The 23,379-nt window shown below is 39.4% G+C and overlaps 1 protein-coding gene across 1 annotated transcript in view; it reads left to right on the plus strand.

Annotated features, from left to right (window-relative positions):
• Nucleotides 1-23,379, plus strand: part of LOC109915511 (rho GTPase-activating protein 26-like) — a 113,538-nt gene that overhangs the window by 21,893 nt on the left and 68,266 nt on the right. The window contains exons 5-9 of the mRNA XM_048603979.1: nt 6,888-6,982; nt 8,434-8,512; nt 14,937-14,976; nt 16,850-16,915; nt 21,186-21,260. Coding sequence (XP_048459936.1) covers nt 6,888-6,982; nt 8,434-8,512; nt 14,937-14,976; nt 16,850-16,915; nt 21,186-21,260 — 355 coding nt within the window. The remainder of the gene's footprint in view (nt 1-6,887; nt 6,983-8,433; nt 8,513-14,936; nt 14,977-16,849; nt 16,916-21,185; nt 21,261-23,379) is intronic.

Consider the following 23,379-nt stretch of genomic DNA (forward strand, 5'->3'; position numbering starts at 1 on the left):
TATTATTGAGGGGAACGGCCACAGGGGATCCCTGCACTGTCTGCCTACTCCCTTTCCCCTTCCTGACAGTCACCCAGCTACCTTTTTCCTGTACCTTGGGTGTGACCACCTCCCTGTAACTCCTCTCTATCACCCCCTCAGCCTCCCGAATGATCCAGAGTCCATCTGGCTCCAGCTCCAGTTCCCTAACACGGTTTTTGAGGAGCTGGAGTTGGGTGCACTTCTCGCAGGTGAAGTCAGAGGGGACACCAGCAGTGACCCTTACCTCCCACATCCTGCAAGAGGAGCATGCAACTGCCCTAGCTTCCATTCCCTCTACTCTAGATTTCCAGAAGAAGAATGGAAAAAAAGAGTCTTACCTTACCGAACCTCCACACATTCTTTTTTGGTTAGAGGAGGAGGACGGGTGGGAGACACTACACGTGTAGTGTGTCGGGTTTAACCAATGCCCGAATTTATCTGTTTCTTCCTGGCTCGCGCTGCTGCTGCTGAAAACAAGAGGGCCGCTTGCTGCACGAGGTAAGTTTTTTTTTATACAGGGAGGGCTGAATGGGGGTCATGAAAAGTTGTTAGCAAACAGGATTAAGGAAAATCCCAAGGGTTTTTATGCATATATATAAAAGCAAGATGGTAGCCAGGGAAAGGGTTGGCCCATTCAAAGAAAAAGGCGGGAATCTATGTGTGGAGCCAGACAAGGTAGGTGAGCTGCTAAAAAAAGTACTTTGTGTCGGTATTCATCAAAGAAAAGGAATTGGTGGAGGATGAGCTCATGGAAGGAAGTGTTGAATTTCTAAGCCAAGTTGCTGCTAAAAAGGAAGAGATGTTGTGCTTCTTAAAATGTATTAAGGTAGATAAGACCCTGGATCCTAAAGGGATCTATCCCAGAATGTAGAGGGAGGCAAGAGAACAAATTGCTGGAGCATTGACAGACATCGTTGTATCCTCTTTGGCCACAAGAGAGGCCCCAGAGGACTGGAGAATAGCCAATATTGTCTCATTTTTTAAGAAGGGTAGTGGAGTTAATCCAGGAAATACAGGCTTCTGAGCCTCACGTCAGTGTTAGGGAAGTTATTGGAAAAGGTTCTCAGGGACAAGATCTATACACATTTAGAGGCAAATGGACTTGTTAGTGATAGAAAACATGGTTTTGTGCTGGGGAGGTCATGCCTCGCTAACTTGATCAAGTTTTTTTTGAGGAGGTGATGAAGATGATTGATGAGGGGAAAGCACTTGTTGTTGTCTACATGGACTTCAGTAAAGCCTTTGACAAGGTCCCTCATGGCAGACTGGCACAGAAGGTGAAGTCACATGGTATTGGGTGGCAAGAAGAATACAGAACTGGCTTAGACATAGGAGACAGCAGTGAAAGGATGCTTTTCGGAATGGAGAGTTGTGACTTGTGGTGTTCCACAGGGATCAGTGCTGGGACCTCTGCTGTTCGTAGCCTACTTAAATGATTTGGAGGAAAACGTAGCTGGTCTAGTTGATAAGTTTGTTAACGATACAAAGATTGGTGGAGTTGCAAGTAGTGAGGAGGATTGTTGGAAGATACAGAAGAATGTAGATTGGGTGCAGGCAGGGGCAGAAAAATGGCAGATGGAATTTAATCTGGATAAATGTGAGGTGAGGTTGTGCATTTTGGAAGGTCAAGAAGGTGGAAGTTATGCAATGAATGGCAGAAACCTTAGGAGCATTGAATCTGGGTGTGCAGGTCCACAGATCACTGAAGGTGGCAGCACAAGTAGATAAGGTAATAAAAAATGCCTTCATTGTAAGGGGCATTGAGTATAAGGATAGACAAGTTATTCTGTAGCTTTATAGAACTTTAGTTAGGCTACACTTGGAATATTATGTACAGTTCTTGTCACCGCAATACTGGAAGGATGTGAATGCCCTGAAGAGAGTACAGAAAAGGTTTACCGGGATGTTGCCTGGTATGGACGATTATAGATATGAAAAACGGTTGGATAGACTGGGTTTGTTTTCATTGGAACACAGGAGGTTGACGGATGACCTGATCGAGGTTTTTAAGATTGTGAATGGCATGAATAGAGTAGAAAATATGAGGCTTTTTTCCAGGGGTCATAGTTTAACGTGCGGGGGTTGGTGGTGGGATGTTTAAAAGAGATGTACGAGACAAGTTTTTCACACAAAGGATGGTGAGTGCCTGGAATGCACTGCCGCAGGAGGTGGTGGAAGCAGACACAATAGTGGCATTCAAGAAGCAACTGGACGAATACATGAATAGGAAGGGAATAGAGGGATATGGATCACGTAAGATCATAGAATCCCTACAGTGTGGAAATAGGCACTTCGGCCCAACAAGTACACACTGACGCTCAGAGCATCCCACCCCGGACCCATCCCCCTATAACCCACCTAATCTACACATCCCTGAACACTACGGGCAATTTAGCATGGCCAATCCACCTAGCCCGCATATCTTTGGACTGTGGGAGGAAACTAGAGCACCCGGAGAAAACCCATGCAAACATGGAGAGAATTTGCAAACTCCACACAGACCATCACCCAAGGGTGGAATCGAACGTGGGTTCCTGGTGCTGTGAGGCAGCAGTGCTAACCACAGAGCCACTGTGCCGCCCTGTGAAGGCAGTTTTAGTATGGAAGGGGAAAATGTGTCGGTGAAGGGCCGGTTTCTGTGCTGTATTGTTCTTTGTTCTTTTCTTGTTCAGTGCTGGTTCAACCATGCTGCATTTTTATAAAATTCTGTGTGTCTGCTGTATCAGCATCCTGAGCCACCTTGTGTGCTTTGACTCTTCTTACTTTCCTTGAATAAGAATAAATGGACAATAAATCTTAAATAAATGAAATAAATGATTGATTGTTGTTTATTTTGCTAACTAAAACTCTCTGCTTCATTCTAGCCCTTGCTAACTCATACCATACCCAATATTTCCCGTAACAGCCATTGTTGCATGAATGAAACTGGGCAAGTTAATCTTTAGGATTGGGGGCTGCAGATTGGAGAAGGGAGATGATGACATTTATGAAGGGGGCAATGGTACTACAAGGGGTGGATACAATAAAGCACGGATGGAGAGAGGGTCGTGAAGGATGCAGGCAGTTTACCAATGGCCCGAAGTACTTTGTCTACAACAGGGGGTTTGGGGAATGTCCACTGATTATGAAAACACCACGGAGGTGGTGGACATGCTGCTGGTACCTGTGAGAGACACCAGAAGGAAGGGATAGTGGCTAATAGTTAGAAGAGGGGTGCCACAAATAACAGGTTTAATGTAAGAGTTGCAGTGGAATGAAGAGTGATACTAACTCAGTTGATAGGATATGGATGTTTCTGCATTCCCACAAGAGTGGTCACAATCTTCCTTTATGAGACCCAGGATTCTCCTCTTGCAGCGGGTGAGGAGTCTACTGTCAGGGGTACTGAACATTTTTGGCCTTTTATTGCCCAGTTATGGGCTGTCTTCTCCTGTAATGAAAAAAATAGGGGGAATTGATTGATACAAAAGTGCATGTCACATCTTTAGGTGCAAGTGGGTGAAAGGTGGTGAGATGTTCTGAGGAGGCAGTGCAGAGGCAGTGGTCTGGGGGATTTGTTGGGTAAGATCAGGTAAGGGTAGATGTTGCAAGCAATAGTGAGAGTGGCAAAACATAAGCCTCAGTAAGAGGTGTATGCAGTAGTAGAGATAGTGAATGTGAAGTTGCAGAGAAGTCATTGACATTGTTAGGCACTGCTGACTGTTCCTCTATGCTGTGGGAACGGCACTGACCTCGGTGGTGACCTCCGACCAGGCTGCCAGGGTTTAGCAGAGTGGCCTTCTCTGGTGGTCCTCATTTGTACCACCCTGCTGGACTAACAACTCCAGGCCCCTGTAAGAGAATCGCGATACTGTCTTCCACTTTTGTAATATCTTCACAATCTGTTTGAGCAAGCAGGGCAACTTTCAAATGTCAGCAGTCTTTTAAATATTGTACAGGGAGAAGAATGCCAGTCTTTTGGCGGAAATCTGCTGAGTGGTGCTTTGTTTTGGGAATAGAATATGGGAAGATTGGGCTGGAATTGGGTGTGATGAACACCATAGGAATGGGTTGGTGGTTCATATAGCAAGTTCTGTAAGATATGGCTTACAGAAAATGTGCTAGGCTTCGTGGCGAAAACCCCCTTGTAAAAAAAATAACTTGACCTAATCTGGATTTGGCGAAAAGAAACTTAAAATATGCTTTTGGTGCTTTTTTGGGAGTTTTGTACTAACTGTAACAGCCTTAGAATGGAAGTTCTCATCAATTCATAAGATCTCCCATTGATTGCAGTCTAGGAATTCTTTAACAGTGCACCCTTTGGAAAAGCAAAGAATCACTAACAGTAACCTTTGATTTTTGCATTATTCCGTACATTTGAGCGCCAGAAGTGCTGGTCATTTTCACTGGCGCACCAATGTAAGGCACTGTCATTGCCACTACCAAATCCAGGCTTCTTTTACAGGAATTGCCCTCCATAGTACCGTTGATGAATGTTGTGACCTAGAATGAATCTTGCAGGATATAGATAATATCAGTGGCTGAGGAGACAGGAATTACTTATTCCTGTTTAACTTTCTGGTTTCTATTGCAATACCAGTTTTCAAACTGAATCAGCTAAAATGTTATTAATATTGAAAGATGCATTCTTATACTTCTGAAAAGTTACGGTCCCCTTTATGTGCCTTCAGGGCTGTTGCCAAATTAGATAGACTACAATAATGCTGTGGATAGTGGCTCAATTAGAGGGGGTAACTCAGCTTGTTCATGTCATGCTCCTTCGGTTTAGTTTAGCCAAAACAGAGATTTGAAGACTGTCTTGAGCTGAGCTTCTAGTCTGCCACGTTTTTCTAGGTTAGGACAAAGAAAAATGGTAAATTGAGAAAATGGCCTACATGATTTTTTGGTTTTCTCCAGGCTCCCTGTTTGTATATTCCTTCTCCAAATACCTCATTCTTATTCTATGGATGAAATATTTTGTTTTTACCTCTGTCAGTGTAGGATATTGTCAATGGGGTTGGGAAAGGCAGGAGAAATAATCGCCTAGATTTTTGTCCATGTGTTATGTGCAGAGAGTCAGAAGTTCTGTGACCATGATTTTTAAAAATGTTGTCCATGCATTGGACTTTTGGTCCGGTAGGATAGCCTGAATTTTTAGTCAGGCCTGCCAACCTTGTCCTTAGAGAGGAAGAAGCTGACTGTGAAGGCAAGCTGGCACTAAGATTTGTTTCCATGTACCAACACCATTTTGCTTTGGAAAAGAATAAGCACAAAACTGCCCTCCAGTTCTTACTGCTCTTGCCCCTCACCTCCCTCTCACTCTCCAACATTGATTCATACCAACTTATGGCACGTTTTGCTTTTATCCCCTCATCCATTCATGTACATTTCTTCCTACCCCATGACCTTTAATAGTCCTGATGCCAACTTGGCACAGTCATGTCAACCCTCATGGACTCCTGACCCAATACCCCTTGCCCTACTATGTCAATGTGCCTCGTATGCACTCTGGACAGAGTCCAGGACCCTGAAGAGAGGGGATAAAATGAATTTCTATTGAATAAATTTTCAGCTGTGTATTGCAAACTTTGCTGTATTGACATAAGCATTCCCATTCATAAACACCCATTTCCCACATTTATATTCCTTCAGCTACATAATGCCTTAATAAAAACAAGCATTTCATTCTTGTGCACAATCCCTTATAACAACAATAAGAATGAAGGTCATTTACATATCTCATTCCAAGGACCCTATATTTGCTTGGCACTTTAATTCAAGCTGTGAAATAGTAGACGCCTAACCTGCGATAATGGATAAGTATAAAATCGGTCATGGAGCACTAATCCATTGATGGGAAATCATGTCAACAGACAAATTGAAGTAGCAAGTGATGATTTTTAATATTCCAGATATTTATTTCCCAAGATTTAAAGGACAGGACTCTTAACTGCCTTGCCAGCTCCTTTTGTCAATTGATTTTGTTATTTTTGACAATTGATTTTGACAAGTCTGTTTACAGTTCTAATAAGTTTTACAGTTTATGTACTTTTCATGCATATTCATGAAACATTTAACCTGTCCAAAGGTCATGTGATGTCCCCATTAATCACCTGACCTTCCAAAAGGTGCCTCGAACCATGTCCAAAGGTATATCTCTTAAAGTATATTCTGACTACAGAAAGAAATGATCAAAGTTCATATCTGCTGTTACCATGTCTACTCTGCTTACTTTGGATTTCATGCTGCTGGGCTACGAAAAAATTCTTGGCTTGAATGGAAGCAGCTGATGTTTAAGTGGCAAGTTGCCTCTGCAAATCAAGCATGCGCAAATCCCAACTAATCTTGTTGTCATCCCCACAAAAATGGGAAATGCAGTATTTGGGAGTAGGATTGCAACTTCCAGGCTGTTCTGTTATGGAAATCCAGGCCAATTAGTTTCATGATTCTCTTACCATGCATCAAAATGTTATGCAGAAAGCAATTATATGGACTTGCTTGGTTGACTTACTCATTTTCTAAATTTTGGTTAGTCTCATGTGTTCCTTCTCAAATGCTTTATATTTCCAATTGTGGGTTTAATGATACCACAGAAAAATACAAATTAATTTGGTGCATTAGCATGAATACTTTTCACTTAGAATGAGTTTCAGGATCTTTGCTCAAGTTACATTGTAAAACAGCCTCCTGAATCATGGTGTTCAACACAGCTATTTATTGAAAATCAAAATTTTAAAAAGAGTTTCCAGCATCAGGTCAGCTCACATGACAGCCAGGAAACCTTTCATATCCATTTAGTTGGCATTCATTTCTGTGACTATTTTTGTTTCTGTATAATTGTTGAAAGGAATTCGAATGTAATTCATTGGTGCATTTGTCTTTCAAAGGGAGATGAAGAAACATTTACCCTAAAGTCATGCATTAGGAGAAAAACAGATTCCATTGAGAAGAGGTTCTGTTTTGATGTGGAAGGAGTGGACAGGTGAGTTGAATGTTGCATATTGTAATTTTTTTGATAACATGTTTTGTAATTTTTTTTTGCTGGTAAAAAGTTCTAGTCACTCCAGGTTCAGATGTAAATTGCCTGCTGAATTTGAAGTTTTTGTGTATGCTAGTGTTTCTCAGGGTGTCGATGTTTGAGAATGACACATTCTGCATTTTGCATCTTTTGTAAGAATGAAATTTCTCTCCAGTTCAGTCACAACTGAGATTGCAAGGTACCTAACAATGGACCAATGCATTAATGTTAATATCCTGGAAGTGTTTTTTCCTTCATTTCTTATGAGTCACAAATTAAACATTCCTCCTGACAGGAGTCTGAATTTGTTTGAAATAAGCTGTAGACAGATCCTGATCTCTCTTTAAACCTGCAAAACCTCAGAAGCAGTTATTACCATGATGAGTAAATGTAAATGGATAAAGTTCCTTTTCAGTGTATTTGCATTGTTCCAAGGATGGCTTAACTTTAAAATGGACTATTCATGATAGACTACCTTGCAGCAATCCAAATTGTACATCTCCACTTAAAGAAATTACTTCAAAAAATGATAAAATGTTTCTTAGATTTTATAGGTGTATTTTGAAAAAAAAACTAACATGAAATCATATATCTAAGGTTTTAGAGTAGATTTGTAGCTCGGGTTGTGGATGTTGTGGTTGGTTGGCTCGCCGAGCTGGTTCGTTGTTTTTCCGCAGACGTTTCATTACCCTGCTGGGTAGCATCATCAGTGCAGCTTCCGATGAAGCGCCGTTGTGTTTTCCCACCTTTTATTTAAACTCTGGAGTCCGTTGAGCTGGATTCCGGTTTTCCTGCGCAGTGGAGTGTATATGGGGTCGATCTCTATGTGTTTGTTGATGGCTTTCTTTGTAGGGTACCAGGCTTCTAGGAATTCCAGTGCTTCTCTCTGCTTTGCTTGTCCCTGGGACAACACCAAGATCCTGGGACAAGTAAAGCAGAGACAAGCACGGGAATTCCTAGAAGCCTAGTACCCCACAAAGAAAGCCATCAACAAACACATAGAGATCGACCCCAATACACTCCACTGCGAAGGAAAACCAGAAGTGAGGTAATCCAACTCAACAGACTCCAGAGTTTAAATAACAGGCTGGAAAATACAACGGCATTTCATCGGAAGCTGCACTGATGATGTTACCCAGGAGGGTAATGAAATGTCTGCGGAAAAACAATGAACCAGCTCAGTGAGCCAACCAACCACAACATGAAATCAAATGGTTTACATAAGAAAAAAACTCTCTCAGATCAAAATGTTAGTTAAGACTTTGTTTGGCCTCTCTGTATTGCTACATTCTGCTACTTGCAGGAAGGAAAGCACATGTCTCGAATACGCTTTTTGTTCAAGAAAATTAAATGAATTTAAACTCTTGAAGTGATCATCTGACATGGACAGTTTGATTGTCTTCTGTACTCTGCAGGGCAACCACGATCACCATGCAGGCACTTTCTGAGGAGGACAGAAGGCTGTGGATAGAGGCCATGGATGGCAGAGAGCCGGTAAGATGATACTGATGATTAGTTTTATATGAAGTATCTAATTCCAGTTTGTTACTTTTCAAACTGGCCAGTTTGAATTGCACATCTTGTGCTTACTATGAAAGTCTGGAGTTTGCAGATTGTTGGCTTATATATGGATTCTGAATACACAGACACTTAATTTTTGCTATTTTAGCCCTGTTGGATACACCCTAAAATGAGGAGGTTGTCAAAAGACAGCTGTTATATATGTTTCACTTGTTTCAGTGACAATGCATTTAAACAGTGAAAATTCTCAGGCCATCTTGCACACTCCAAGTGTTAGTCGGCAGGTTTGTGACCAAATCATCATAAACAAGGCTGGAAGGTGATCTAGGAGTTGCTTTCGCCTGATTTATGGCTCTTTTGCACTGAGATTGGGGTTCTGGAACTGGCTAGTAACCTTGTTGCTCTGGGTTTAGAGCATGGAAAGAAAACTGCATAATCAATATGGAAATAAGAACAACTTCCCATCTTCAGCAAGATGTCTGTGATTTTGATCACATATGAGGATGGGGAAACCAAAAATTAGTGAAGGTGAGAGCATTATCAAAGAAGGGAGGTTTGATGTTTTAAGCGAGAGTCCAATTTGGGGAGTATAGTGGATCAAGGTACACTTGTCACTAATATGCTTGGTGAAACAGGGACAAGGAGAATATATATTTAGAAAGGTATGATGGGGGAGATCAGTCATAAGGTGGGATGAGACACTAGAAGGATTGGAGAACAAATTTCTTTAAAACTAATTCAATAGGGCATGTGGAACCAGTGGAGCATGCTGAAGATGGGATGCAGAAGTAGATAAATTGGTATATTTTGAAGACCCTTAAGAACTCTGGAGAAAGCTAAAGCTAAGTCTATTAGGAGGTGAAATCGTGTTTAATGGGATTATGCCATCTGCAGTTCATGCTTTTTCCTCCAAGAGACAGCAGTGCTCAAGTTTTCGATCTGATTGTATGACAAAAACTACAATGTGGAATTTTAACAATTAAATGTTTAAAACTTAGACAAACTAGATAGGGAACAAGTTCAGGTAACCTTTTTTATCCTGTTAATGATTTTATTATGGATTCATAAAACAAAATACTGTCTTTGAAATAAAAACAATTGATTTGTGAATCATTAGGCCAGAATAATCTGATTACTGCCAAGTGCACTAAAATCAATATTCTTCTTTAATGTTGTCTAAATAATTACAAGGAAGGTATTAATGAAGCTATAGATAACATTTAGGCTCTGCTTGTTTGCCTTTATCAATAATGGGTGTTGTGTTTGGAAACTAATTATACAAACTGCTTTGAGGTTTTCCTTATCAGCTGTAGTATCAATGGACACACTTTATGCTATCTATGCAGTAAGAGTTGATCAGTTATGCTTTTATAAGTGCAAAATTATTAGTGAATCACCAAAGCTTATGTGTTCAGTTCAGTCAATCAGAAAGCTAAATGGCCTCCTACGGTTCCAATAAGGTGGCAGGAATTGCATGTTCATTACAAGCTGGAAGTATATTGCTTGCCATATCAGTAAAGATGAAAACCTTTGACCTTTATTAAATGCTTATGCCTGGAACAGACTTTTGATCTTTTGCTTGTGTAAATAAAGGACATAAAGTTTTACTGTAAGTAGTTGGCACCAGACTCAACTTGGCTCAGGAAAAAGGGTCTAAATTAATGTTGTAAAAAGACTCTCTGTAAAACTACAGTAAGCAAATTAAGTGTATTAAAATACACTAACCTAAATTTGGATCTGAGAAAAGCACTCCAGCCAGACTCCCAAGTTAAAAGAAGTTAGAATCTGCGGGAAAGTTTTTATTTCCTTTTCTTCCATACCTTTGCAACTTCTCCTTTCATTGCCTATCACTCCACATCCCCAACACTCACTATGCTTATTTAACTGTGGACTACCGTGATGCCAAAAGCAGGTTGGATCTTTTGTGCTTTACAAGCAAACTTTCTGTTAGTCTCCACAGTGCACCAACTTGAAAGGAGTAATCCCCAAGATCAGGATCAAGTTCAAGGAATCATAGAATAATACCATACAGAAGAGGCCTTCCAACCCATTAAGTCAGTGCCGCCAAAAATATATTACCATCTACACTTGTCCCCACTTGCCCTCACTAAGTTGCCTCATGCCTCACCATTGAGATTCTGGAGTCGATACCTGCCCTGTCCATGTACATTAATTTCAAGTCATTTTACTCTGTTTCCCATCACACCAAAAGATGTTCACCTAACTAAAGTATCATAATTCACATATGATGACCTTTAGTCTTTTTTTCTGTTGCTTTTTTGGTTATTGCCTAATGAAGGACAAGTTCTAAAGCAGTTTCTGAAGTAAATGGAAAGGTGACCTGATTTCTGGATGATCAAGTTCTCAGTGACTCATGCTGTCTTGTTGTGACATTTAAAATAGTACGTAATGTTCTCCACCAGCACATAGCCAATGAAACTAAATGGACATACTGATGAAAGAGAGGATCTGTCTCTGTTGTCAGAATTCAGTTTTTTTTCCGCAGGTTGCTTTTTAAAAGAGTTTCTAAGTTAAAAATCTGGGAAGTAGTTTTCACATGGAGTTCTTTTCTCTATTCCTCAATGCAAGGCATGTAATCCAAGCAAGCAGATTACAATCAAGTCTTGGTTTTTATCCCCATAACAGTACAATTATGTATATAGCAATCTTTGAACTTGATAAAATGCCTTCCATGCTCAATTTTTTTTGAGATTATCAATTGGAGATTATTGGTGTAACATCGCAAGCCTTAGATGTAAACTTAATTTTAATTGCAGCTTTCTTGAATATTTACAGAATGCAATACATTTCTTAAAAAATTGCAAAACACCAAGCAAAGGAAAAAAACACTATTTTCTCAGGGGCCAAGGTTATTGACTTCACATCTCAGAAATGGCAGTCCGAGGGTTTAGTATTCTTTTCTGTCTATGTGTAGCATTCTTAGTTCAATGTGCTATGCTGGAAAATAATGCAGGAATTGTTTGTTTATTATTTACTTTTTCTTAATATGGAAGTGTATTCTCAACAGTTTAAACAGTTAACCTTTTAAACAGTTCCAGCCTGCGATATTATAGCAAAGGTAAATAAAAGATTAGATAAATATGTAGAATTGGCTAGCTCAGTAAGGAAAAAAAAGCTATAATGGAAGTTTAGGTCAAGAACGAGATTTAGATTCAATTTGTTTTTCAGTTGAAAATAAACTCTTCCACTTATTGTTAAGTGGGATTTTCCTCTGATATCACATGATGAATGTGTATATCCCATAACAAGAACAAACAAAATTTCTACATTTAGTCTTGTTATTAGGGTATTTTATTCCAAACTTGAATTGAAACATTTTAGTTAGGAAATTGCTGTTGGCCATTTATGTTTGAACTCCATTTTGGTATCAGGAATTCTGACATGGAAAGTTTTAGTCATTCGCAGGATGAGGGTGTCGCTGGCTAGGCCAGCATGTATGACCCTTGCCTAATTATCCAGAGGGCAGTTTAAGAATCAACCACATTGCCTTGGGTCTGGAGTCATATTAAACCAGACCAGGTAAGAATGCCAGTTTCTTTCCCTAAAGGGCATTAGTGAACCAGATGGATTTTTCTGACAATTGACAATGGATTCAAGATCATCATTAGACTCTTAATTCCAGATTTTTAAAAAGTTGAATTCAAATTCCAAAACTGCCGTGGTAGGATTCAAACCTGGGCCCCCAGGATATTATCTGGTCTTCTGGATTAATAGTCTAGCGTTAATGCCACAATGCCAGCTAGAGGCGGTGGCATAGTGATCATGTCACTGGACTGGTAAACCCAGAGTAATATTCTCTGGAAACAAGTTTAATTCCACAATGACAAATGGTGAAATTTAAATTCAATAAAGCTAGTCTCATGGCCATTGCCATGAAAACCTATCCAGTTCACCAATTTCTTTTATGGAACAAAATTTGCCATCCTTGCCTGGTATGCTGTACATGTGACACCAGGCCCACAGAAATGTGATTGATTCTTAACTGCCCTCTGAAATGACCTAAAGACCTACTCAGCTCATGGGCTATAGGGATAGGCAACAAATTCTGGCCTTGCCAGTGACAACCAAATCGCATATAAGAACATAAAAGAAATTAAACTTGTGCAAGGATGATTTGTACACATCTGGTGCTTCAATGCAAATACTGTTTCAGCTCTTCACATTAACTTGGATTTCTTGCATTGTCAAATTGAGTAATTATTGTGAAGTAGTTCCAGCTCATTTGTATTTACTTCTCATGGAGTTTTCATTCGTATTTCATATATTGCATTTTTCAGTAACTCATTTGCACTCTGTGTCTGTCTGTGGGTTTCTCTTATTCTCACTGCAACTTGCTATCATGCTCCCAGTTCTATACCTGTGCCTCTCAGTGCACTGCCACAATTGAGGATTATTTTCTAAATTTCTTAATCAGCCATCAAGGGAGATAGCTGGGAGGCATTGGTCCAAGTCCCACCTTCTCCAGAGGTCTGAACAGGTTGATTAGAAAAATAGGTTAAATTTAAAAAGTCAACTATCAAGGGTGGGCCTTTTGGTGGCACAGTGGTAGTGTCCCTACCTTGGACAGGGAGACCTGGGTTCAAGGTGCATCTCTGAACAGGTTGATTTAAAAAATATAAAATTAGCTTTCAAGGCATAGTTCTATCAGACATCTTTCTGCTTTAGAGATCCTCCCTTCTCACAGACTCCAATGAAGAGATAAACAGAAGACAGAGAATGGCAGAAGGGCATAAAGAAAGACAGTAGGCATATGTGAAAGAATGGCTGATAATCTACCATACAGAGTGAGTCAGAGTAAAGATGGACGTACTGAAGGGATGTTGAGAATGTAGTGGGATGTGTGTTCTAAAATTAGAGAACTAGAGTTAAATTGTAATGAATCATTTAAAAAAGGGTTCATTAGAAAAAGAAATAAAGTAATAGATTGGTTACAGCACAAAAGTAGAATGTTGATGTGTCATGTCTTGTCTAGATTTCTGAAAGAGCAGTTCACTTAATGCCACTCTGCTGATTTCTCTTCTGAGCCCTGCACGTTCTTGCTTTTCAGAAAATAATCTAATTCCCTGATGCATGCCTGGATTAAACATGCCTGCATGCCACTCTCCGGCAGTGCATCATAATACACTTGCTATTTCCATGGCTTCTTCTGAAAATTACTTCACATAAACATCTTCCACAAGTTAATCTGTTTCTTCTCATCCACTCTATCCAGCTCCTTTCTGATTTTGAATTCCTCTATTAAGTCTCCTGTCAACCTTCTCTTCTCCAAAGAAAATAGTCTTAACGTTCCCACTAAATCAATGTAGCTGAGTTTCCTCGTTGCTAGAACTATTAGACCATAAACCATAAGACGTAGGAGCCGTTCGGCCTATTGAATCTACTCCACCATTTGATTGTCACTGAGATGATTCTCAACCCCATTCTCTTGCCTTCTCCCTATAATCCTTGATCCCCTTACCAATCAAGAACCTGTCTTTCTCTGTCTTAAATACGCTCAATGACTTGGCCTCTGCAGCCTTCTGTGGCAATGAGTTCCACAGATTCACCCTCTGGCTGGAGAAATTCCTCCTTCTCTCAGCTCTAAAGCATCATACCTTCACTCTGGGTCCTATTTGCGCTACATATGCCCAATCAAGGCCTCTTCAAATTCTGTAAGCTTCAATGAGATCCCTCTTCATCCTTCTAAACTCCATCATGTGCAAATACAGAATCTCAACCATTCCTCATATGACGAGCTCTTTATCCCTGTGATCATTCTTTAAACTTCCTCTGGACCCTTTGTGAATCAGTACTGCACCCTGTCTAATAGTTTCACATCCTTTTAGTGTGGCGCCTAGATTTGGGCTCCACAGTCCAAGGTTAAGCCAGTGTTTTATACAAATTTAACGTGACTTCCTTGTTTCTTTCATATCTAGGATGATACCGGTATGCTGCAAGGAAAAATTAAAATATTCAAATAAAATTGAATTTCAGGATTTTGTGTCATGACGTGCTTGGTGTGGAACAATTAACATAATTTAAGAAATAAAACAGTCTTGTCGGTGATGAATTCTACATAATAGAAGCAGGAGTAGGCCATTAAGCCCTTTTGAACTCACACCACCCTTCTACTTCAATGTCCATTTTCCTGCATTATTTCCATATTCCTGATGCTTTTAATATGTAGCAATCTGTTGATCTGCATCTTGAACATACTTGAAGTCTGAGCCTCCATGCTGTCTGTAGTACTTCTGATGTTAGATGCATGCATAATCTACTTAAATGACACAGACTTTGTGACATTTATATTGGTTTTGAAACATTAAATTTCCAATACTGGTATAGTTTTTGTGTAGATATTTTTCACTGGGTAAAATACTATCTTACTAATTTCCAGGTGTACAACTTGAATAAGGACAATCCAATAAGTGAAGGCGGTAAGCAACTATTGTTAATAATTTGATTTGGAATGTGTTGGGTAAGGACAGTTGGTAAGTTTCTCCACTGTATCTTGTTGATGGTTCACATTGTAGCCATATTGTGGTGGATGGGTGCCTGGAGGGCTGTTTTGTCCTTGATGATTGAGCATCTTGAGTGTTGTTGAAGGGACACTCATCCAGGAAATATGGAGGGCTTTATATCATGCTACTGTCTTGTGTCTCATTGGTGGAAAAGCTTTGGGGAATCAGGAGGAAAGTTTATATGCTGCAGATTACTTGGCTGATGATCTGTTCTAATCACGTTATTTGAATATGTGGTTGAGTTCATGTTAATTGTCAGATCACTGTTCAATTGAATATCGAGGGGAGGTGGTTGGATTCTCAGTTTTTGAAAATGTTAATTCCTTTATTATGTGTTGGTAAATATTATGTGCCACCTATCAGCCCAAACCTGAATGTAACAGGCATTATTGCATTCGGACATGGGCTCCTTCATTAACTGAGTAGTTAGAAATGGAATGAACTTGTTAATTATACCAACTTCAGACTGAATAATGGAAAGGAGGACCATTGATAAAGAAGCTGAAGCTGTTTGGTTCTATGACATTATCATGAGAAACTCTTGCAAAGATGTAAAATAAAAACAGAAATTGTTGGAGAAACTCAACAGATCTGGCAGCATCTGTGGAAAGAAAGCAGAATTAACGTTTGGAGTCCCAAGAGTTCTGAAGAAGAGTCACTGGATTTGAAACGTTAACTCTGCTTTTTTCCCACAGCTGCTCCTAGACCTGCTGAGTTTCTCCAGCAATTTCTGTTTTTGTTTTAATTCTGCAATGATGTCTGGGGCTTAAATAATTGGTCAGCCAAAAGTCACAACCATCTTCTTTTGTACTTTGAATAACTCCAGCCTGTGGAGAGTTTTCCTTCTTTCCATTGACTTCAGTTTTATTAGTCCTTGTTGATGTCATACTCTGTCAAATGCTGGCTGTGATATTTTGCCTCTCCTCTGGAATTTAGATTTTGTTTTGACAGCTTTTTGGATAAGATTCTAATTGCATCTGAAACCAGTGATTCCAGAAATTAAATTTCTGTTTTCAAGTGATTGCTCAATTTTCTGCCCATTCTCCAACTCTGAGACATAATTGTAGCTAAGATATCCTAATACTTAGTTCATCAAGTTCGTATTTAGAAGCTTGACATTTTACTGTGATTCCTTATTAACTTTTTGTGTCATAGAAATAAAGTTCATAATTTCGTTGAGGTGCTGGAAGAAATAGATAATTGTAGAATGCCAGGTGGATTCCTCTTTCTGTGGCAGTGTTTTCTCAATTGTTGGAATGTGAGAAACCTGGTCATACTCCCCTTATGCACACAGGTAAAGGAGTAAGAATCAGGCAATGGATTAAGAGAACGAAAGAGTACCTTACTGAGAGCTTGGTCAAGCTCAGAGAGCAAGGTGCTTAACTTTGCTGATGATCCTGTGTCTGGGGAGAAGAAGTAAACTGAACTCAGATGAAACAGACTAGTTCTTAGAAAAAGTGCGCTCCTGGATTTTCAGCTGAGCTGAAAAGTGGCAATGAAATTGACTAACATTTAATGCAACATTTTAATTTTTGTAAGTAAAAGCAGAAGACACATGTAGTTCCTTGATGAATAAAACTGATGAATATGAAGAGAAGAAGGAATCCAGGGAGTTTTTATTGACTTGTTACCTACCACATCTGCATAGAATATTGGGAATATGCTACCATATCTTCCAAGTGAAACGGACAGACCCTCAGTCTTGTTTATCTACCTGTCAATTTTATTTTAAATGTCTTTACTAAAGCTCAAATTCTCATGAGATTAATGGTTTGTTTTTGATTTTCAGCTGCCCAACTGGACAAAGTTGGATTTGATTTAGTGAAGAAATGTATTCGTGCTGTTGAAGAAAGAGGTAGCTCAATTTTTATTTACGTCAGTCTTACATTGAAAACGTTGTTAGTACAAGGTTCCTATTCATAAAGTCTTGTTTTGTTTCCTCACTAGTCTGGCATCATCTTTGAATGTCTGAAATGAATAAAAGTGACCATAACTAACTATTTTGATGAGGAAGTCAACCAAACCTATAAATCAACTCATCAAATTGCAAGACAAATATGTTCAAAATCTTTTGTCTCCAATTTCCCTTTACTGAACTTAGTGTGTAAATCGAGGACCATAACATTTTTGTTAACTAAAGCCCAGAAATTCTAATCAGGAAACCCTGTCCCACTTTTAAAAAAACCTTATTTATCTGTTGTTGACATCTACGTTGGAGAATTCTGGAAATGAACTTCCTGTCACAAACCAACCCAGAAATCCTTGGATCCAGCAGTGTAGATCATTGTCGAAACTGCACCTCCTTACAGCATTGAGTGCTATGTCCTGAAGTTTAAATTTCCAGCAGGTACTTTGAAAGCAACTCTAAAAAGGTCAGTATGTAAGGTAAATGAGGGGGTAGGATAGGAGGTGGGTGGGGCAATGGTTTCAGGAGGATAGGAATGAGAGGGACATAAAATGCTGGATAGTTGAGAGTGAATAGGATGCTAGGTAAGTGGGCGAGTGCTTAGGGTAGTTCTTAGGGTGGGTGTCAAGTTAGCTATCAGTTTGGGGTGTCTGTTGGGTCGATTTTGATGTGGGTTTACAGGATAGGATCATGAATGGTGGAATGTCATATCGGGTAGCAGGAGTATCAGATCCAGTGGGAAGGGTGTGATGGACGTGTCAGGAGTCAGAGGCGTATGTTGGCAGATAAGTGGTGAGTCGACAGTTCAGTTTAATAGTTACCCAGGGGTTAGAGTAGGTTTTTAATTCCTCTAAAATTACCTGTATAACAGTTGAGCTTAAGTGAGTTGGACCCCTTCAAATTTTCTGACTTTATGGGTTCTTTCTGGAGGGTCCCAGATGCCAGAGAGCTACCTGTTGGAATTTTCAGTTTCCTGTACAGTTCCCCTGCAGTCAGTTGTGTTGGGATTTCCACATGGTCTTGATGTGAACTCTAGTCTGTGCTGGTGCAGTGACTATTTAATTGTCGGATACCTTGGCCATTATATAGGACTATTTTTGGTGCTTGTTGGGTTTGATCATTTTCAAAAATTGCATGAAATACTTCATAATCCCAGCAAAAGAATAGTTTTAGTATGATCTTGTGCTCATTGTGACTTCAGCTATGTTTGATAGTTTGTAGTATTTTCTTTTTGATGAATTCTTAGCAGTGCATTATGCAAAATAAAATCTCTGAAATATTTTGCAGCGTAGCTCTGTAAATCTGCATATGAAAACGCGCTCACAAAGTATTTCCACATTTACATTCATGTGTGCACATATAAGCACACAGCTACATGTTCTGGAGCACAAGTATAAAAGATCATAAACAGGAACAGGAGTAGACCATTTTGCCCATCAAGCTTCCTTTGCCATTCAGCAAGATTATTGCTGATCTGACTGTGGCCTTGACTTGCCTGCCTGCCTCACATAACCCTTAATTCCTTTGGCAGTCAAAATTTTGTAAATTCAGTTTGGATAAATTCAATGGCCCAGCTTCCTTGGTTTTCTTGGAAAAGACTTCTGAAGATTAATGAGTGGGGAAAAAATCCTTACTATCTCTGTCTTAAGTGTGAGGGTCCCTTAGTTTAAACTGTACCTTCTACATCTAGCTATAAATCTCACACTAGAAGTATCTTGTTGGCATCCACCCTATCCACACCCAGGATCTTACATTTTCAACAAGATTACCTCTCACTGCACTAAACAGACACAACCTTTTTCATAAGACAACCATTTCATCCCAGGAAATAAAAGAATGAATCTTCTCTGAATTGTTTCTAGTTCACTTACATCTTTTTCCAAATAAAGAAACCAAGACTGTACACAATACTGGAGATGTGGTCCCGCCAAGGCCCTGCACGGCAGCATAAAACATTCTTCCTTTCATATTCCATTCCCTGTGCAATAAACAGCAACAATCTATTTACCCTTCTAATCACTTACCACACTTCACGGTAAGACTTTGCAAGGTAACTCTTTACAATTTATGTGCTGGGATGCTCAGATACCTCTGTACCACCAAATTCTACAATCTTGCCCCATTTAAGTAGTAGGTATAACAGTGTGGAGCTGGAGGAGCACAGCAGGCCAGACAGCATCAGAGGAGCAGGAAAGCTGATGTTTCCGGTCGGGACCCTTCTTCAGAAATGGGAGAGGAGGAAGAGAGCTCTGAAATAAATAGAGGGGGGTGGGGCTGGGGAAAGTCAGTGGGATGGTGAGAGGTGAGTGCAGGTAGGCAGTGGTGGGGATTGGTCAGTGAGGTGGGAGAAGCAGATTTTTCTACTTTTGCCACCAAGGTGGGCAAGTTCACATTTTCTAACAATGCTCAATCTCTCACAGTATTACCCCCACACACAACATATCTACACACCTTAGCGATGCATTACCTTGCCTTATCTTTCCTGTTGTATCAATTTTGGTGTGATCAGCAAATTTAGCTACCATAGTCCAAGTCATTGGTATAGATTGTTGATAGTTGAGGCTCTAACACTGATTCCTGTGGAAATCCAATCCACAACTTGCTAATAGGAAACATCCCGACTCCTTGCTTCCTGTGAGTTAACCAATCCATTTTCCCTGGTAATATGTTACACCGCTACATCATGATACTCTGATTTTGTGTAGTAACCTTTGTGGAACTTTATAAAGTGTCTTTTGGAAGTCTAACATACTACATCTGCAGGTACCTTGCATGCTACTTTGTCGAATAACTATTGAATTAGTTGAACACAGTTTTCCTGTTCTAAAACTCTGTTATTCTGCATGATCATAATGTGATTTTTAAGGTATCCTACTGTGACCTCCTTAATGGATTCTAGCAGTTTCCTATGACAAATGATAGGCGATAGGCTAACTGATGTATCATTTACTGCTTTCTATCTTTCTCCTGAATAAAGGTGTTACATGTGCTGTTTGCCAATCTGCTGGGAACCCTCCAGATTCTAAGAAATTTTGGAAGATTATAACCAGTGCATCAGCTATCTCTGTAGCTACTCCTTTTTGGAGTCTAGGATGCGGGCCATTAGGTCTTGTTGCCTTTAGGTCCAAGCATTTTTCCTGCAACTTTCCTCTCATGACAAAAATTGTTTTAAGTTGTTCCTTCCCTTTCTTTTGATAATCGAGTATCTTTGGTAACGAAGACAGACACAAAAATATCTGGTTCAATACTTTCACCATTTCCTTTAGTTCCGGTATTAGTTCTCCAGCTGCGCACATTCTCTAGAGTGTTTAGTTAATTTTTCTTATTTAAAGACTAGAAGAAACTCTCACCATGTTTTTATTACTTGTTCACTTTCTCTCATATCCTACTTTCTGCATCTTGGTCTTTCAAATTGAGGTCATCTGTCATTAATATACTAACGATAGCAATAATTTCCAGGGCTATCTCACCTTTTCCTCACTTATTTTCAAAATCAAAAGCTCTTCATTTTTCAATTCCAAGCCTTGGTCACCTTACACTCATGCCTCTGTATCTATCAGGTCATGAATATTTATATCTATCTAATAAATACATAAATTAGATCATAGCCCACAAGACATGGAAACAGAGATAGGCCCTTCAGCCCACTGAGTCTGCACTGCCATTGAATGAAACTATAGTTTTTTTTGTCTGATAATCCTTAACTCTGCTTTCTTGCTTTTTTCCTGTAACCCTTGATTTCCTTACTGATGAAAAGTCCATCTATCTCAGCCTTGAATATGCTTAATAACCCAGCTTTGACAGCCCTCTGAGGTGTGGAATTCCACACCCTCTGTGAGAGAAAAAAATCCTTCTCATCTCTGTTTTAAATGTGCAGCCCCTTAATCTGAGATTATGCCCTCTGGCACAAAAATTTGAAGTCTCTGCCACTTCCGTGTTTCTCATTGTAAAGGCATGAGAAGCAAGGAAATGACAATCCTGTAAATGACTAACCCTCACTTCAGCTACTCTTTCTTCTTTTATATTCTTGTAGAAGGAATTTATAATTTATGTATTTGTGTTTTCATTTTTAATCTTAGTTTTCTCTCGTGCTCCAATTTCTCTCTCTTTTATTTGTTCAGTCATTAAGATGTAAGCATATATTAAAAAAAGCCACCTCAGAAAAACATTAGAAATTCAACTTGATGTGTTAACAGATTTTTCTCTACATTAAAAACAGGTTTAAATGAACAGGGCCTATATCGAATAGCTGGTGTTAACTCCAGAGTACAGAAGCTATTAGGTTTATTAATGGGTAAGTACTGTGTTTGATTCTCTTCTCTTTTTGTGCACATCTTTATATGTGAAATGATAAATTCATCTGGTGCATTGCCTAGCTCCAGTTATGTTCCCGAGTATCAGTTTGTGACTTCTATGGTGTCAAAACAGGACTTTTGTTAATTTGTGTTCATGGGAAAATTTCCTAAACAAACTCAGCAATACTTCGTGGCATATAGTTTCTATTGTGGGCATGATCTGCAAACTAGATGCCAGGATTTCATTCATTAATTTGCATAATGACAAACAATTTTCCATGAACCAATTGTAGTCAGGCAGCATTTTAGATTGCTTTTTTTTTCTCCTTATGGTAACATTTTGTCTTAATACATTGAAAATGGTAATCTAATAGTGAGTAAAAGGAGCAAAAGTGACACCCAAGTAATCATTTTTTTTAATATAATGATTGGTTAGGGTTGGAATACACTGCCAGAGAGTGGTGGAATCAAGTTCAATCCAAGCATTCAAAAGAGAATTAGGTTCAAAAATATTTGAAAAGGAGCAGTTTGCAGGATTGCAGGGAGAAGACAGGAGAAGAAAACTGAGTGAGATCCTTTTTTGGAGAGCTGGTATAGACATTATGGAATAAATCACCTCCTTCTGTGCTGTATTTGTTCTGTAATGTGCCAGATGGCATGTCAATTGAAGCAAGCCATCAGAGGTATATTTTTAAAACTCTGGCAGGTTCACATTTTTCTTTCTTGTTTAAAGGATTGGGGGTTTAAAAACCCTCACTATTGACACTTAAATAGACTTCATTTATCCTTAAGTGTTTAGATCTACTCTATAAATTTATGACTCCCACACTGCAGGTTATGGCTCTTGGAGCAGCAAACATAAGGTTCATTTAAACTCTACTTTTATTTCATATGGCCTAGCTAAGTTTCGGTTTTCGGTGTGGCTTTTGCTATACTCACCCACTCCATACCAAAAATAGGATCTGTCACAAATTAGTGTGGATCTTCCACCTCAAGAGTAACCCATTATTTGAAAGGTCTTTGGAACTGTCCTTACTGCATGCATATCTGACTCTTGGTTAAAGTTCTAGAATTTTGTCAGTTATGAAGACCACTTTAAAAGAAAATGGGGAAGGAAAGTTAGTAATTCAATAAGAGTTGACATGGTTAAGTTGCTTCAGATATATAAACAGCTTCAGAGGAAATTGCTATTTTTTATAAAGGTTTTTTTATTGCACTAAAAAATAAGCATTAAAAGAGCATGCAAATAGTGAATCTGATGGTGAAGCATGAGGGTACTGAAATAATTGAAAAAATAAAAAAGAAAGGAAATCCAAAGAAATGAAAGGCCATAACTAAATTTCATGGCTGCAAAATTGGGAAGTAACAGTGACCTTGATAATATGAAACCAAGGCTGGGATTATTCAATTAGTGTGCAGTTGGGATTGGAGATAGTCAAGTTTACAAATTGGCGCTGCCAGAATCCATGCCAGTTTATTGTGATGATCCTAATCCTAAGCCTGAGTCATTCTCAATGAGAACTTGTCAGTTCAGGTGGTACATAATTATTGTTGTTGCCAGTTATGGATAATTGTAGGACCTATTAAGGTTTTGCTCCCCTGTCAAGTGGAATTTCCAGTTGGTAATGCAAGCGGAGGCTGGGGGTGACCTTATAGAAATTTATAAGATTACGAGGGGCATGGAGAGGGTGAATAATCAAGGTGTTTTTCCCAGGATAGGGCAAATCAGGGCAGGACTTATACACTTAATGGTAAGTCCTGGGGAGTGTTGCCTAACAAAGAGATCTTGGAGTGCAGGTTCATAGTTCCTTGAAAGTGAAGCCGCAAGTAGTTAGGGTAGTGAAGGAGGCATTTGATACGCTTGCCTTTATTGGTCAGTGCATGAGTAAGGGAGTTATGAGGTCATGTTGCGACTGTACAGGACGTTGGTTGGGCCATTTTTGGAATGCTGCATTCAGTTCTGATCTCACTGCTATAGGAAAAATGTTGTTAAACTTGAAAGGGTTCAGAAAAGATTTACAAGGATATTGCCAAGGCTGGAGGGTTTGAGTTACAGGGAGAGGCTGAAAGGTGGGGGCTATTTTCCCTGAAGGGTCAGAGGCCGAGAGGTGACCTTGT

This window comes from Rhincodon typus, chromosome 12 (genome assembly GCF_021869965.1).
Source record: "Rhincodon typus isolate 14 chromosome 12, sRhiTyp1.1, whole genome shotgun sequence".
Taxonomy (NCBI): Eukaryota; Metazoa; Chordata; class Chondrichthyes; order Orectolobiformes; family Rhincodontidae; genus Rhincodon; species Rhincodon typus.